General features: G+C 43.2%; 1 protein-coding gene across 2 annotated transcripts; it reads right to left on the bottom strand.

The window, feature by feature from the left end:
• Positions 1-2,119: 2,119 nt before the first annotated feature.
• LOC124708004 (phosphatidylinositol transfer protein 3-like) lies at positions 2,120-4,509 on the bottom strand. 2 transcript variants are annotated; one of them, XM_047239695.1, is made up of 5 exons: positions 4,337-4,509; positions 3,417-3,593; positions 3,195-3,296; positions 2,821-3,066; positions 2,120-2,665 (listed from the first exon to the last, which is right to left on the bottom strand). In XM_047239695.1, exons 1-5 carry the CDS (start codon positions 4,412-4,414, stop codon positions 2,435-2,437), a joined length of 834 nt encoding a protein of 277 aa, XP_047095651.1. In that variant the 5' UTR covers positions 4,415-4,509; the 3' UTR covers positions 2,120-2,434. The 2 variants fall into 2 exon arrangements, with proteins under 2 accessions (XP_047095651.1, XP_047095650.1); XM_047239694.1 differs by having other exon boundaries at positions 3,417-3,602.
• Positions 4,510-18,254: the final 13,745 nt, after the last annotated feature.

The raw sequence follows: 18,254 nt of genomic DNA on the forward strand, positions 1-18,254 counted from the left end.
ATTGTCGATACCAAACCATTCTTATGTTGCACAATATTATAAAGTGCATATATTGTTGGGAAAGAGGCACGTTTTCCATCCAAACATCTTCCCAGAATCTCACACTTGTACCATCCCCTATTTTAAAATATCCTCTTTTAAAGAATTCATTCTTAACATGCATAAGCCCTTTCCAAAATGATGAGTCCGTTGGTTTAGCTTCAACTTGAGCCAGTGTTTTGTTTTTTAAGTATTTATTAAATAACAGTTGCTGCCACATACCCTCCTCAGACAGGAGTTTAAACAACCATTTGCTAAGTAAACACTTATTTTTTAGCTCAAGTACCTCAATACCATGGCCCCATTGATCCTTAGGCCTACAAATTATGTTCCATTTTGATAATCTATATTTCTTCTTGTTTTCATCCGATTGCCAAAAGAAATTAGATCGATAGTAATCTAATCGCTTCTGAACTCCAACTGGTATTTCCAAAAAGGAGAGCATAAACATGGGTAAGGTCGTGAGTACAGAGTTAATCAACACCAGCCTATCACCGTAAGAAAGCATTTTGCTACACCAGCAGCCTAACTTAGAAGCAAATCGACACTCAATGGGGTTCCACTCAGCATTTCTTAGTGTTCTACAATGTATAGGGATTCCCAAATATTTAAAAGGTAAGAATCCGGACTCACACCCAAAAATATTTCTATATTGGTGTTCCATATCTTTAGCCTTTCCAAAGCAAAATATTTCACTCTTATGAAAGTTAATTTTTAAACCATATAATTGTTCAAAGATACACAGTATCAACTCATATTGATCGCTTTCCAATATCATGTTCCAAAAACAAAATTGTATCATCAGCGTATTGGAGAATAGAGATTCCACCATCAATCAAATGTGGTATCAATCCCCCAACTTTTCCATCCTCCTTAGCTCTTGCAATACGAATGGCTAACATATCCGCAACAGTATTAAAAAGAATTGGAGACAAAGGGTCACCTTGCCTCAGCCCTTTCTTAGTTTGGAAATTATGCCCAATGTCATCATTGACCCTAATTCCCACACTCCCGCCTTGCACATAATGTTTTATCCTGTCACACCAAACTGGATCAAAACCTTTCATGCGTAAAACCTGTTGCAGAAATGGCCATTTAACTTTATCATATGTTTTTTCGAAATCAATTTTAAAAATCACCCCATCAAGTTTTTTCCTATGCAATTCTTAGATGTGTCTCCCTGGAATAAAGGCTGTCTATGTCGGTCTAATGACTTTCTGTGCCACATCAGAAACCCTGTTTGTTGCCACTTTAGTAAACAAATTGAAGCTTGTTTTCAACAAACAAATCGGCATATATTACTGAATTTGCGTCGCGTTTTCGTTTTTGGGGAGGAGAGTTATAACTCCAAATTTTAGTTTATACAGAGGTAACCTCCCTTTTTGGAAGCACTCAAATAGAGCCATTAGATCAAATTGTTGGTAAAATTCAGCGGAAAAGCCATCTGGACCCGGAGATTTATTATGTTCCATTTGAAAAACAGCCTTACGGACCTCTTCCACCGAGAAGTCAACAATCAAAAGGCTATTCTCATCCGCAGACAATTGCGGAATAGCATCAATTCTATCTTCATTTAAAGTAACTGAATTAGAAGCCGGTTCTCCAAACAAATTTTTATAGTATTCTGTGATATACACTTTTAAATTCTCCTCTTCGACAATAGTACATTCCTCTTGCTCCAATTTATAAATTTTCTTTTTCCTATGTTTACCATTTGCAATAAGGTGGAAGTATTTAGTATTTTCCCCGCCTTCTTGAATATATTTGACCTTGGCTCTTTGTGCCCATTTCATTTCTTCTTTCCGTCGTAATTTATTTAATTTCTCATTAGCCAATTTTAACTCATTTCGCTCATCCGCAGACATCGGTATAGTTTCAGCTTTAATATCCAAAACATCAATGATAAACATGAGTCGTTCTTTTTCTTTTTTATATCTCCCACTTAAATTTTTTGTCCAACCCCTTAAAAAACGCCTCGTCTAATCTTATTTTGCCAAGTTTAAATAGGAGTTTTCCCAACAGGTCCTGCAGCCCATTCAGCTGCAATCAAATCATAAAAATCTTCATGTTCCAACCAAGATAATTCAAACGAGAAACGCGTCTTATTTTCAATGTGCGACCAGTGTCAATCAGCAAGGGTGTATGATCCGATCCAGATCTAGTCAAAGCCCGGACCGATACCAAAGGAAATTTCTGTTCCATTCTACACTAGCAAGTACTGTATCCAATTTTTCATACGTAGGTGTTGACCTTCTACTAGCCCATGTATATTGTCTCCCAGATAACATGATTTCTCGTAAATTTAAATTTTCAATGTACATATATATAGAACTGCTTAGCTAATTAAGTTCATGTACAACCCACAAGAACTTGAATTCAGTCATGGTCAGGGAGATCAGTTGTAGCCCTTCGCATTTTTGGATGCTCCTCTCATCTTGTCGGCTCTTCTCATTTTTTCGGCGTACTTGTTGATGTCAAAGGAAGTAGTGGTGCTTCTTCCACCAAATGAAGACTCCAGAGTATCTAAGTCAAAGAGGTCCTCCATTATCTTCATGCTCTCTGGTTTGCTAGCATACACAAACTTGACTTTCTCTTTCATGTTTTGCTGGATGAAGTTCTTAACTATCTGCAAATAAAATAAAGGGAGGACTTGATATATCAGATTGAGATACTCGCCGGTAAATCAAAAAAAATCCTGGCACTCATGAACGTTGGATATGTGCAGTATAATAAACAAACGTTGGTATGCATGGAACAACACAATGTGGAATCTTTATATACCTTCCAGAAAGATTCAAAAATCCTCGGAGGGTCGAAAGGAATAGCGACGGCTATCAGCCCTGGGTAATAGTTTTGAATTATGTGCATGGATTCACGGGTGACGGAAAATGGTGTACTCGATATTGACCAGCCTCGGAAGTCCGTCAACCAAACAACATAGTCGTCTTGTTCATTTGCCGAGTTCGTAGCGAAATACTCTAGGAGATATACCAGGTGCTTTATCTGGTCCTTGAAAGATACTTTAGACTGTTTGTGTGTCAAGTTAGTGAACGTTAATAAACTGAAATGCAACTAAATAAACTCAAAAGGTATATATAGGAGTACTTCTTTTACCAATATCTGTTACAAGGTTGATCGTTGCAGAGGATAATTACCTTCATTGGTACGTGCGATACGAAGACACTTCTTCCATTCTTGTCAAGGTAGTCGGCTACATGTGTTCTCTTGGCCTCGTCCTCCATTTCTGCGATGTCTTCCTGCCATTTGTTTCAAAGAGAGAAACGTTCTTCACGCAGTCCATTTAAGCAGAACAATAGGACACACACAGTTATGAGTAAATATTTAGAGATAAATCCAGTGTACTAAATCTTACTGACCCAGGAAATAGCATCCGGCCTGTACTCACGCCTCCATATGACAGTTTCCTTGAGACCCTTTGTCGCTTGCTCCGTGCTCCAGTTCCTCGCTCGGAGGAAACGGCGGATGGTGGTGTCTGACAGGAAGGTCGGCATTTCCTCCGTCAGTTCGCCGAGGAGATCCCGCACTTCATTTACCTGCAGGTGCTTGCAAATTAAGGACAAATGTTAGTTATTTCTGTCCGCCTTGTGCTGTACTAGTGGTTCTCGTGTGCCCAAGTCTCTACTTGTGAATTTTGGACACCATGGTGGCACCTTAAATTGCGCTATCTATTCCGTGACAACGTGCAGCAATAGAGTCGATCATGTGCAACATAAAGTAAATATGGTTTTACGAAGTAAGCAAAAGAGAATCGATTTTGATTTACAACCTTAACTGATTTCAGATCTTTGGATATTTTTCTACATAGTGCCACAAAGTTATGTTTGAACTTAATAGGTGTATTTACATTTTTGCTTATCTAACTTCAGAATGATTGTGTAGATACCGGAGAATAGCTTATTTTCCAGAAAAATTCCGAACTTTTCTCGGTGCCCTTTGGATATATGCAACAAACAATGGAACATCCAGAAAGATCGACATCGTTAGTGTCCATTATTGTTCCATAAACAGAGCACATCTCAGAGTTCTATTGTACTGTATCCTCCACAAAGCTGCAACTTATGGCTTCATGTTTGCGTTCCGTGTGCCAGTAATGATTAAACGAAAAAGACAAACCTTCATGTTTTCGGATGATTGCTTGAAAGGGCACAATTTACGAACTTTGTGAGAAATAACAAAAGAATTGAACAATCAGTTGGAAGCACAGAAGCTAGCAACCATTCCCAGCAGGAATTCACACAGAACGAAGGCTGGCAAGTACTAGAAGCCTTGCGCTTACCTTTGCCTGCTCTTCTTGTGAAGACGACGGTCTCTGCTGTGCTGTTTCGCTCCTGATCTTCTTCAGCAGGTAACTCATTGCTTGGGAATGCTGGCTAGGTTGCAGACGACCACAGGTAAACTGCAAGTCTGCAACTAGGTTCGCCTCAGTGTGTTGGGTATGCTGCGCAGCTACCCCTCACCTCGCTATATATCGTTGGACGAGATCGAAGAATACAAGGGTAGTTAGTGAGAGCGTAGTTGTATCTACCATAAATTGCGTGATGGACAGCCACGACCGACGCTTACTCACTGCTCTGGTGTCGCGACACGTTCGTGCCGATCGAGCATTTGGGCAATGCGATCTCCTCACGTCTGTTCATGGCACTCAAAGCGTCTTCTATTCCACGGGCAGTTGGCTGCTGACCATCAATGAGACGATCAGCTACTTTAGTACAGGCTCTGTCACTGTGTCGTGTGCAGGACAATGGAATTTTTGGGATGGTATGGTCTAGCGAATCAGTGAGGTGATGCAATAAGGCCAGAGGAGATTGCTCTTGATTAGCAAGGATTGTTGGCACGGAACACGCTATCTCCTATCGGGGGCAAAGCGTTATGCTCCTACTCGTTTCAAAAAGCAGGTGCGTTCCATATAAGAAATTAAGGAAGGTAGTGAAAAGTAAAGTTTCTGCTGATGCGGAGTTCAGTTAATATTATTTATGGTGGTCCGCATGATAGGGATAAAGAACAGTTCCTTGTCGACTTAGTACGTGTGTTCAATAATAATAATTTGTCAATGTTGGTACGAGAGGATCTTAATGTTATTAGAAAAGTACACCCTCTGTTCACAATTATTTTGCGGATTTTACTTCGGTGTCCTCCCCTTTTAACTTTAGCCATCTGTGGACGGCCAGGATCTCGTGATACCTCTTCTGGCTAACTTATGACTTCGACTTTAGTGGTTAAGAGGGGAAGGAGGAGGGCACCGAAACACACCTTTCACGCTCTAGCTTTAGTCACTTGTTCGTCGCTAGGCTGAAGTTGATGAACAACATTTTGTGCTTGCTTCACATATCAAAATCAAATTAATTTTGTTTGAAGGGAGAATTAAACTAATATTCTCAATCGATTCCGAAATAGATATTTCTAAGATGATATTTGCAGCTGTGACGTGAAGATTTTGCTTATTCCTATATAATTACAAGAATTTCAATGTTTAGATCACATGGTTCTAGAAATAGGCACATACTAACTTTAAAGTGAGAAATTGCAAAATTTGAACAGTCAACAGAATTCACACAGAAAGATAGACGCCTTGCTCTTACCTTTTCCTGCTGCTCTTCTGAAAACAACCACTCCAGCTCCCCTGCTTCACTCATCATGGTCTGCTTGAGCTGGTAACCCATTGCTTCGGAACGTTGGGTATGTGCAGACGACCACAGGAAAGCTGGAACTACGTTCGCCTCAGCTTATTGGTGTATTATTATCCGGAGAGAACCTCACTATATATCGTTGGACGAAATGGAAGAACATGACAGTGAGAGTGTGGTTGTCTCGGTTGGGGTCGGCTTGGAGCCTCCGACGCAACGGAAATTGAACTGTTTCAGGGTCGTTCTCGTCGGCTAGGAGGCTCCGACGAGCCATTGGAGTTTGTCTTGGTTTCACCGTGCTCGGCTCCGGCCTAGGTGTCCTGGTAAGCCCCGATGCACCCCGGTTCAATAAATCATTCTGAAATCCGGATCCTTTCTCTGCTCTTCCTGCATTTCTATGCTACAGAATAAAAATTTAGAGGCTGGCCTCACCACCTCGGCTGCGAGGAAGCTAGATTTGTATCTCCCAGTCCATTGGGGTTCGTTTGAAGGAATAGGAGCAAGATGCCGGCAACCTCCATGGTCCGGTGAGTGCTCAAAGAGTTCGGTGTCGCAGATTGGCGAGTGCTGACTGCTAGGGACCTTATCCATTGCGAAGAGATGCCATGTGTTCGGCCTGTGTGCACTACTTCCTTTTCATCTTCGTTTTTCTAGGGCTTTTGGTTCAAACTAAAAAAAGGAGGAATAACATAGTTCTACGGTAGCACTGTTCTTCTTTTTGGTTCAAATGAATGGAGCAAAATAAAAATGTAGAATATTGAGGCCAAAGGGGAAAGGGAAAAAAACCGCGTCCCTCTCCTCGTCGCTCCCGCGGGCGACAGGAGAGGACCCCGCGCCGCCGCCCCTCTCGTCCCCACCCAACCCCCCTCCTTCCCTCGCCGCCGCCCGGAAGGCGACGCCAGCCAAAGGCTGGTCGTGGGGGCGGCGGGGCCTCTCCTCCCCCGCGCGTGGTGAGATCGGCGCGGGCCGAAATCGCCGAGGCCGGGGCGTCTCGCGGGGCTGGGGCGCGGCGGCGCTGTTGCTGCGGCGACGGCGTGGCGACCAGCGGCGGCGGCTGCGGGTCCTGGCGGCTCCAGGGGCGGCGGCGGGCGGGACCTGGCTCCCGGGCTCGGCGGGTTGGCGGGCTCGATCTGGGCCCGCATGGGCCAGCTGGGGCGCCTCTCTCGCGAGCGGCGTGTGGCGGCAGCTGGTCCCTTGTCGGTGGTGGTGGCTGTGTGGAGGTGCTCGGGGCCGTTTGCTCCGATGCTTGGTGATGGCCGGCGGGTGTCGGCGTCGTCCCTCCTCTCCCCGTCTCGTCCATCAGCCTATTGCGGCGTCTCCGCGGAGGCTGGCATCTTCTCGGCTTGCAGATGGCAGCCATGAAGGCGGCTCGCTCCCTACGTGGGGGGCGGCCGGGGATGGGCGGGGACCTCTGGCTGCGAGAGTCGTCCGCCTCTTTACTCAGCCATCATCCTGCAGCGGGTTGACCGCTGGGGCTGGCGGATGCCATGGCTTCGCAGATGGCGGCCATGGTGGTGACGCGCTCCCCACCCCTGGGAGCCGTCGTGGCTGGGTGTTGAGCCCCTCTGTCTTGCCGTCAGTGGCAGCGGACGCTGCTTCCGTCTGTTCTGATGTGCCCCATGGTGATGCAGATGGCGGCCATGGGTGCGGTCTCTTCTCCGATGTGAGGTGAGCCGTGGCAGTGGTGGTGGTGGCTTCTTTTGCCGGTTGCTAGGCTCCGGTTTCGGGTTCTTGTCGGAGCTTTATGGCATGTTCGGCGCAGGTGGTCTATGTGCGTGCTCTCGGCTGGCCTACCCTTCGGGTATATCGGACCCCGTGGGGTTGGGGTAGCCCTCGGTGGTTCTTTGTCTTTCGACTACGGCGGTGACCCCTGCGTGCGGTGTGGGTGCTCCATGCCCTTCGGCTCCATCCGGCGGCACACAGGCATCGTGGCGTCGTCTCGGCTACGCGCGACCTTTCGGCCACACCCTCGACACAGGTGGTGTCGGTGCGTAGTGTGGTCTCGGATGCGCGCCGCCCTTCGATTACGTCGATGGTGCAGTGTCGTTGTTGGGTCCCTCCGCCGTGTCCGTCAGGCTCTTCCTTGTGATCGCCGAGCTTGGGTCGCGATGAGTCTTCTCCTCGATCAACCGTCCCCCAAGGTTTTGCGGGGTGGCCTTTCCTTCTCCCCGTTCTTGTGTTTTGTTGGTGTGTGTGTGTTTTCCTTTTCTTTTCCTCTCTGTAACCCCCGTGTATTCTGTTCATTTGAACCTATCTTGTAGAGGCTGAAAAGCCTCATAGGCAACTTTGGAATATATTCAGGTGGGGATTCATTCCCCCCCGGTGAAAATTCAAAAAAAAAATGTAGAATATTTTTCTTTAATCATCAGCTTTAAATAGAAATGGCACTCGCAGGGTATATGTACGGGTAAAATCATCCATACCCATATCCATCAGCCGTACTTGTTTTTCCATACCTATCATCTGACAGGGTAAATGGATACCCATACTAAATATACTTATGTTTATAACACAAAAAGATGAGTAAAATATAACCGTAAACGTCATGTAACCATATTTTATGAACAACAATAGATTGTAACTAATAAAATATTTATGAACAATAAGACATTCACATAAACGACAACACTTCAACCATACACTTCAACCATACAGACGTAATCTCGTAAGGTAGATATTATTTGCGGTGGGACAGGAGGTGAAGCGATCCTTACTAGAGGTTGAATCCTAACAAACATACCAACCATCACCGGAGTAGAAGGGCCAGGTTCGGTCTACCTACATGAATTCATTATTAAAAGCAAATAAAGTATATTAAAATATTACGGAGAACACACTTGTCAAATTCTAATAGGTACATGAGCACGTGTGTATGTGCTATACAAACCCAAACCCAAACCCATACCCGCTCTACCCGACGTGTATGATATTTTACCATTTACATACATATGGGTAATTTTTTCCTATGCTCGTAATTGATAAGGGGTAACCTTATCAATGCTCATAATGATGGATTTGGATTTTGAGGAAAGAGAACGCTGGTGAATTCAAAGATCGGTCAGCTAAACTAGGTAGCCGATGAAAGTAGGATCAAGGGCAAAAATCACCGAGATTGTATTATCAGAAAATTAGGATTACAAGTGTATCACAGGTTGTAAATCTAGTCCCCCCTCAGTGGCTCCACCTAGCCCTTATATAGTGGGCTAGGTCTGAGAGTCCATCTCGAGGTTGATTACAATGTCTATGTCGGTTTACCCGATATGGGCCTAGCCTTCCTATTTTACATAGTAATCAGGCTTCGGCTTCGTGCAGTTTTCTTCATGGGCTTCACCTATTCCTTCCTGAACTTGTGCCAGGAAAAGGTAATGCCGAGTACCCGATATGGCATACCCATATCAGTAGCCCCCGAGACTCTACTCGAGTCGTAGACTCGGGTCGATTCTCAGTCCTTCGACTTCTTGCTTTATAACATGAATTTGTAATTAATTCGTCATTTCAATCGGTAATAAATGTTTCGATCATAGGAATATTGGGGAACAAGCCTGATCCATCCGACGGATTCGGTCATAGGAATATTGGGGAACAAGCCGATGCATCCGACGGATTCGATCATAGAAATATTGGGGAACAAGCCTGATGCATCCAACGGATCGGGAATCAGTTAATTGCCTGGGAAAATGCGAGTAAACCTACTTCAAACTCAAGTCCCCGGACACAAATTTGGATAACTGGTGTAATTCAGCCTGAGCCATGGAGGTATAGCTTATCGAGTTCTGAATTCCAATAGAAGTTGCACATGGCCGACTGGCCGCTGGAGGCTAGTGTTGCCCTCCAGGACGGTCTAGCGGAGTCGCTTGGCCAGCTGTTCGATCGGCAGGTCCGCGGGCGCCTTCCCCTCCATGCGTCGAACGCCTCGGAGTCTGACTCTATGCGCTCGCCATCGTCATCCTCGTCGTCGTCGGTTCTCCTGGCCAACGACCATCTCGCGGGGGGGGCTCCTCCCCGACGAGCGGGGGCAAATGGTTGGCGACCTCGCGCCATGTCTACAATCAAGCATTATACAAGTGAAGCCAATATGAAGCATCACCGATCGTTCAAAAGGAGAAAGTTGGAACCTTACCGCCCGAGCTGGTTTATCCGCCGAGTACGGCTGCATCTCCGTGTCCAATGATGTGAAGGGCGCCGTTGTGATCTTCGCCAACGCCCTCCTATAATCCCCCTCGGCCCACTCAGTGGCGGAGACATGGGTGCAGTCGTTCTACCCTATGTACTCCCACATGAAGTGGTCGTGGCATCGCAGCGACACCACTCGCCGGGCGAGCCAGCAGTTGTAAAAAGATTCACCGCCGACAGCCTGGAGTTCTTCAACTCCTGGATCTGGGTGCCCATCTCCTTCACCACCTTCTCCTGCTCGCGCGGAAGCGTCCACACGTTCAGTTGCCGCGGCTTGCTCGGCTCGGGCGTGTACTGGGGATGGCGAGTTCGCCCTTCAGGGTCGTCTCCTTGACGTAGAACCAGTAGCACCATGTCGATGAAGATGAAAGGGTACTTTGCCCCTATGTTTGTGTTTGGTAATTGATGATAATTTCTATGGACTAATATTTCCATTGAGTTTTTGTTTGAAGGAATAATCCATAGGTTTTGCTTGAAGACCATTTGTTGGATTCAAGATAGTTGTTGTCAAGAGAGAAGGCTTGGCTCGAAGTCGGTGTCACAATCCTCCAAGGCTCATGAGTTGGGCTTTTAGTGACTAGGATCTAGAGAATGTAATCAAATAAAATATTCCGGCTTGAATGAAGCATGAGCGCCGTCATCAAGATCAAGCGGGACATGGTTAATTCTCTCGCCCTCTTATGGTGTCGGGTCACGATGTGAAAAGGGAGAAGAACATCGCGATAAATGAACTCGAAGACGAAGTTCGGAAGAGCACGACAAGGTAGTCTTTCTTTTTGGTTTTTCTTGAGTATAGGACCCTGCACTATTAAGAGGAGGTCGGAGTCGTTATTTGGTTCTTTGGCTCAAATCATCTTTGTCTTTCATTCCGTTCTTTTGGCATCTTTCATTCATCTTATATTCGCCACCATATGATTCCCTCTATTCCGCATCTCCAAAGTTGGCTCGAGTTGTTGCTCGGCGTTTGCCATTTCGTTTCTGCCACTTTTTGTTCGCCACAAAAATATTCCGCCTATTGCATCTATATTTTTCTCGGTATTTCCCGAATGGTAATCTTGTTGATACAGTTTTTACTGGAAATCCATCCTCAACCTGGACAGCCATCTCATATGGTCTGGAACTTCTGAAAAAAGGACTGATTTGGAGAGTGGGAAATGGTCGTAGTATAAGAGTATGGCGGGATAGCTGGATCCCGAGGACTTCATACTTCAAAACTCTTACGCCCCAGAGTAACCGGCGGTATCGTAGTGTTGGAGATATGCCCAAGAGGCAATAATAAATTAGTTATTGTTATATCTTAGTGTTCATGATAAATGTTTACATCCCATGCTATAATTGTATCAACCGAAACATTGGTACATGTGTGTTATGTAAACAACAAGGAGTCCCTAGTAAGCCTCTTGTATAACTAGCTTGTTGATTAATGGATGATCATGGTTTCGTGATCATGAACATTGGATGTTATTAATAACAAGGTTATGTCATTAGGTGAATGATATAATGGACACACACCCAAATGAGCGTAGCATAAGATCAAGTCATTAAGTTTCATTTGCTATAAGCTTTCGATACATAGTTGCCTAAGTCCTTCGACCATGAGATCATGTAAATCACTTACACCGGAAGGGTACTTTGATTACATCAAACGCCATTGCGTAAATGGGTGGTTATAAAGATGGGATTAAGTATTTGGAAAGTGTGAGTTGAGGCATATGGATCAATAGTGGGATTTGTCCATCCCGATGACGGATAGATATACTCCGGGCCCTCTCGGTGGAATGTCGTCCGATTAGCTTGCAAGCATATGATTGGATCATAAGAGATGACATACCACGGTACGAGTAAAGAGTACTTGTCGGTAACGAGGTTGAACAAGGTATGGAGATACCGATGATCGAACCTCGGACAAGTAAAATATCGCGAGACAAAGGGAATCGGCATCGTATGTAAATGGTTCAATCGATCACTAAGTCATCGTTGAATATGTGGGAGCCATTATGGATCTCCGGATCCCGCTATTGGTTATTGCTCGGAGAGGAGTCTCGACCATGTACGCATAGTTCGCGAACCGTAGGGTGACGCGCTTAAGGTTCGATGTCGCATAAGTAGATTCGGAATATGAGATGGAGACCGAAGTTTGTTCGGAGTCTCGGATGGGATCCAGGACATCACGAGGAGGTCCGGAATGGTCCGGAGAATAAGATTCATATATGGGAAGTTATTTTCCGGGGTTCGGAAAAAGTTTCGGTGTTTGACCGAAGCTTCTAGAAGGTTCTAGAGGGCCACCGGTGGGCCCACCACCCCGGGAGGGACCACATGGGCCAAGGGAGTGCAGCCTGGCCTAATGGGCCAGGGGCACCTAGCCCTCAAGGCCCAGCCGGCCAGCCCCCTAGGGATAAGATCAAATCCCGGAGGATAAGATCAAATCCCTAAAATCGAGGGAGCAATTTTGGAAGGGGAAGCAAACTTGGAAGGGGATGATTTCTGATCCCCCCTTTCCTTCTGTGCGCTGGTGGGGCCCAAGGGGCTGCCTTGGCCGCCCCTCCCTCTATAAATAGAGGAGAGGGGCAGCCGGCCACTTGTCCCTACACACCAAAGTCTGCCGCCCCCCTCTCTCCTCCACCGCAAGTCTGCTCCGGCTTGGCGAAGCCCTGCAGCTTTTCTCCTCCACCACCACCACCACGCCGTCGTGCTGCTGGGATTCCGAGGGGATCTACCACACCTCCGCTGCCCGCTGGAACGGGGAGAGGACGGGCTTCATCGACACCGTACGCACGACCGAGTACGGAAGTGCTGCCGGATTGCGGCACGGAACGATCGTCTACACCAACAACGAGATTAATCTCGTAGGCTTTGGAATCTTCGAGGGTTAGTCTCATCTCCATCTCGTTGCTTCGATCTTGTAGATTAGATCTTGGGTGTTCCATAGATTAGATCTATTGGTTTTATTCGTCTTGCGGTAGGAAATTTTTTGTTTTCTATGCTACGAACCCCATCAGTGGTATCAGAGCCATGTCTATGCATAGATCCGATTGCACGAGTAGAACACAATGGTTTTGTGGGCGTTGATGCTTTTGTTGCTTTAGTTTGTGTACTTTGCATCTTGCGGGATGGTGGGATGAAGCGGCCCGGGCTAACTTTACATGACCGCGTCTCATGAGACTTGCTCCACGCTTGACATGCAACTTGTATTGCATAAGTGGCTTTGCGGGTGTCTCGTCTCTCCCACCATAGTGAAGATTCCAATTTGCACTTTCTATTGTCAACACTAGTATCACCGTTGTGGTTCATGTTCGTAGGTAGATTGGATCTTACTCGAAAACCCTAAACCACGTAAAATATGCAAACCAAATTAGAGGCGTCTAACTTGTTTTTGCGGGGTTTGGTGATGTGATATGGCCATGATGTGATGATGATTATATTTGATGTATGAGATGTTCATTATTGTATTATGGCAACCGGCAGGAGCCTAATGGTTGTCTTTAAATTTGTTAAGACCTGCGTGTCTATTCTTCATGTAATAGCTTTATTTCAAGTAGTTGTTATAGTAGCTATAAGTGATGGACAACCATGAAGCGGTGCCATGGACCTTGGTGCAATGCTGGTGATGATGGAGATCATGCTCGTGTGCTTTGTAGATGGAGATCAAAAGCACAAGAAGAAAGGCCATATCATATCACATATTATGAATTGCATGTGATGTTAATCCTTTATGCATCTTATCTTGCTTAGATCGCGACGGTAGCATTATAAGATGATCCCTCACATTAATATCAAGATAATAAAGTGTTCTCCCCTCGTATGCACCGTTGCTACAGTTCGTCGTTTTGAAGCATCTCGTGATGATCGGATGTGATAGATTCTACGTTCACATACAATGGGTGTAAGCCATGTTTGCACACGCGGAATACTTGGGTTTGCTTGGCGAGCCTAGCATGTACAGACATGGCCTCGGGACACAGGAAACCGAAAGGTTGAACACGAGTCATATGGATGATATGATCAACATGTTGATGTTCACCATTGAAGCTACATCATCTCACGTGATGATCGGTTTTGGTGTAGTGGATATGGATCGTGTGCCACTTAACAACCATGAGGGATGTTGTATTAAGTGGGAGTTCATTAGTAATTAGATTAAAACATGAACTAATTATCATGAACATAGTCTGAATAGTATTTTGAATTAAAGTTTGTAGAATTGGCATCCGTTTTCTACCATGCGCTAGTCTTGTAATTGAGATAGAAATACTGTTAAGTCTGACAAGTAACTTAACGGACTGGTACCGTATTGTTAAAGAATCAAGATATGATTAAGTCCTAATGCAAACTTTTAGTAAACCTCACATCGATGATTCAAAGAGCAATGGTTTCAATTAGTACAAAATCATCTTGTCTCCGTGAAACTTGAAGTTCAAATCCGTTTGAAAAGTAAGGAGCTGAAAATTTTGTTTTCAGAAATAAGCGAGGTATGAGATATATGTGATATCTAAGACCTTATTGCAAGATGATAGAATATAATCTAGTGAGACTACATAAACTCATAAGTTTTATGGGAATGTACGAAGGTTGAAGACGCCGAGGCGTCCCAATCCTCCAACTAAGTTGGGCACTAACGATATTCGCATATCCATGAAGTGATCGTCCTCAGTATGCACCGTTGCTAAGACTCGTCGTTTCGAAGCATCACGTGGTGATCGGGTGTGATAGATTCTACGTGTGCATACAACGGGTGCAAGCCAGATTTGCACATGCGAATACTGAGGTTAAACTTTACGAGCCTAGCATGTACAAACATGGTCTCGGAAAGTCGTCATGATATGATGGATAAAATGATGAGTGAAATTGTTCATCATATTACAAAGTTGCTAATAGTGAAGTCTGGAACACTTGTCATATGATGATCAACTTCAAGGTAAGAACCTCAAGGTCATTGGTATTTGACCAATGGACCTAGAAGTTATTGAAGGTGAAGTGTTTTCTGAGAATGGGGAAAGCTAAAAGAGAAACCACAAAGATATTTTGGCAGAAAGAAAGAAAAAGACTAGAAAGTCTAGCTCAGGTGTATATAGATGATATACATGTTATGGATATATTCCTTGTTTGGTCACATAATAAAATTCTTGGGTATTTGTACCAGATTGGTTGGTATGAGATGTCATACAATACAACGCAATACAAGAATACGATGGCCTAAGTGACCGATAAGGAATGTGGTAATAATGCACGTACGGAACATAATAAAGTGTTATTATGTTTATCGTTGGCATTCTACCTAGCCCTTAGAGTTTATAATAAAGAACTTAATAAATTGTTATTTTGCTCTGGTCAAATGAAAACAATGAGTTGTTCAAATTATGACATTGCTCCATGTACGATGGATAAGTTATTATAAATCTTAATGGTGACACATACATAACACTGACGCTAAAATGCCATAAGGCAAATGATTTGAACTCCACTCATTAGTGGAACCGCCATTTAGGTCATGTTAGAAAGGAACGCATGAAGGAACTCCATTTGAATGGAATTTTGGAGTCATATGATTTTTGAATCATTTGGCGCTTGCAAATCTCTTCTAAAAGGAAATGACTTAAATACCGTTCATAGGCCAAGAGTTGAACGGGCAACTAACTTAGTGGAAACATACATAGTGATGTATATGGTTCACTGGGCATAGTTGTGTGCGGGAGATTCTTCTACTTCATGAAAACTTCTAACAATGAATTGAGTATATATATGTGGATATATTTCGATAAGGAAGAAGTTTGAGACATTTGAATAGATTCAAATAAATTTCAGCATGAAGTGGAAATCATCGTAATAGAAAAGTCAAATATCTATGATTGGATCATAGTGGAAATATTTGAATTACGAGTTTTAGCGAACATATAATAGAGTTATGAAGTTGTTCTACAACTCACGTTTCTTGGAGTATCATAGTGATGATGAAGTATCCGAGATACGTATCCAAACCTTGTTGGATCAAAGATGAGATAAAATATTGATGCCATTATATTTTTATGGATTATGCTTTAGAGACTACCGCTTTTACACTGAATAGAGCATCATCATGATCCGTTGAGATGACACCATACAAGTTATGGCATGGGTATAAACCCTAATAGTCCTTTCTTAAAATTTTGGTATAAGTAAATGAGTTTACAACCAAAACCGGATGAATGTCTTTGTTGGTTATCCCAAGAGAATGGATTGGGAATTCTTCACACTATGAAGTAAAAGACAAAAGTGTTTGTTAATGTTACTTGCTTATTTCCAAGAAATTGTTTTCTAGCGAAGTATTTGAGTGGGAGGACAATAGAACTTGATAAGGTTTATGAACCCGAGCGTAATGATCGAGTAGCGCAGCATCGGAATTGGTTCGGAAGCGGCCGCGACGATCATGGCTCCCATGACTACAAAGTGTTTTAGCCATGGAGATCGAAGTACACATTGAACCTTGTAGGTATGGTTTACTTTGTGATCAAATAAATGATTTGTGGACAAAGGATTGTTTTTGAACAATGATAAACCAACTACATACAAAGAAGTTATGATGGGCCCTGACTCCGTTAAAATGGCTATGCGCCGTGAAATCCAAGATAGATGAATACTTTTTGAAGGTAAATGGATCTATAAAATAGATGGACTTGGATGGAATATCCTTAAAGAAGCTTGACTTATCGAAAAGTTGTTTACGACAAAGTTCAAAGAGTTGACTACGATAAGATTAGATCTTCCGTGGCAATGCTTAAAGTCTATGTGGATTATTCTAGTAATCGCTACATATTTCTTTTATGAGATATGATAGTAGGATGGCAGAAATACATTCCTTGCCAGAAGTGTGTATGAAGGATGTATACTAGATACAACCAAGAGTTTTTGCTAGTCCGTGGAATACTAGATAGGTATACAAACTTCAGTTGGATGAAGTGAGTATCACGGAGTTGGAATCTTCACCGAATGAAATAGTCAAAGAGTTTTTGATTTCATTAGAAACGATGAAGATGCTTGCATTTGCAAGAAATTAAGTGGGAGCGCTGAGACATATTTATAATACTTTATGTAGATGACATATCGTTGATTATAAATAATGTAATTATATAAATGATTAAAAAAAGGTTTCATTGAGAATTAATTTCAATGAAAGGATATGGACTGAAACATATTTAGTGTCAAGATCTATGAAGATAGATTGAAACACATAATAAATTTAAGTCGAAGTACATAGAATGAATATTGAAGTAGTTCAATATAAAAATGTTAAGAAGGTGTTCTTTTCCATGTGAAGGTTTAACAAGACTTGAGTGTATTTGACACTCAATGAGTAAAAACACATGAGTGATTTTCGATCATGAATAATATGTACAAAGACAGGTGTCCCGTGCTCTAAAGTGTTACGAGCATATACCAGAATGATTCATGTAATGATCATTGGACAACGATAAGAATATCCTTGAGTGCTTTAGAAGAACCAAGGATATATATATTTTTATATGGGTAATGACAAACAAATCGCTGTAAAGTGTTGCACCGATATTAGTTTGGTCACATATAAAAGTAAAATTTCAATCTCAAATAGGCTAAGTGTTGTTTAAAAGGTAGCACAATGAGCTAGAAGAAGTCTATGCTAGATTTAGATCAGTTCTAAATATTGTGACGGATTCTACAAACGAAGGCAGAGTATGTCATTGTTTTGACAATGACTGAGGATGTTAAGTCGAGGAGTTCTTTGAGAACTTGGTGCAGTTCCGATAGTGTCCGAACTTTGAAGCTATATTGTGTATGACAATATTAGTGACTTATTTTCAGACCATGGAATTAAGGTTCCACCAGAGGACTAAGCATATATGCCGACTCATTTGGAAAATGAGTGATGCGTTGAGACGCAAATGAATTGCACAATACATACGTTTCTGAACAGTCAGATCCATTGACTAAAACCTCTCCCGTGAGCAAAACATGATAAGCACCCGAAGGCCAAGGTGTTATATCTTTATAAATGTAAACTAGATTATTGACTCTAGTGCAAGTGGGAGACTGTTGGAGATATGCCCAAGAGGCAATAATAAATTAGTTATTGTTATATCTTAGTGTTCATGATAAATGTTTACATCCCATGCTATAATTGTATCAACCGAAACATTGGTACATGTGTGTTATGTAAACAACAAGGAGTCCCTAGTAAGCCTCTTGTATAACTAGCTTGTTGATTAATGGATGATCATGGTTTCGTGATCATGAACATTGGATGTTATTAATAACAAGGTTATGTCATTAGGTGAATGATATAATGGACACACACCCAAATGAGCGTAGCATAAGATCAAGTCATTAAGTTTTATTTGCTATAAGCTTTCGATACATAGTTGCCTAAGTCCTTCGACCATGAGATCA

The sequence above is a fragment of the Lolium rigidum genome, chromosome 4, assembly GCF_022539505.1.
Source record: "Lolium rigidum isolate FL_2022 chromosome 4, APGP_CSIRO_Lrig_0.1, whole genome shotgun sequence".
Taxonomy (NCBI): domain Eukaryota; kingdom Viridiplantae; phylum Streptophyta; class Magnoliopsida; order Poales; family Poaceae; genus Lolium; species Lolium rigidum.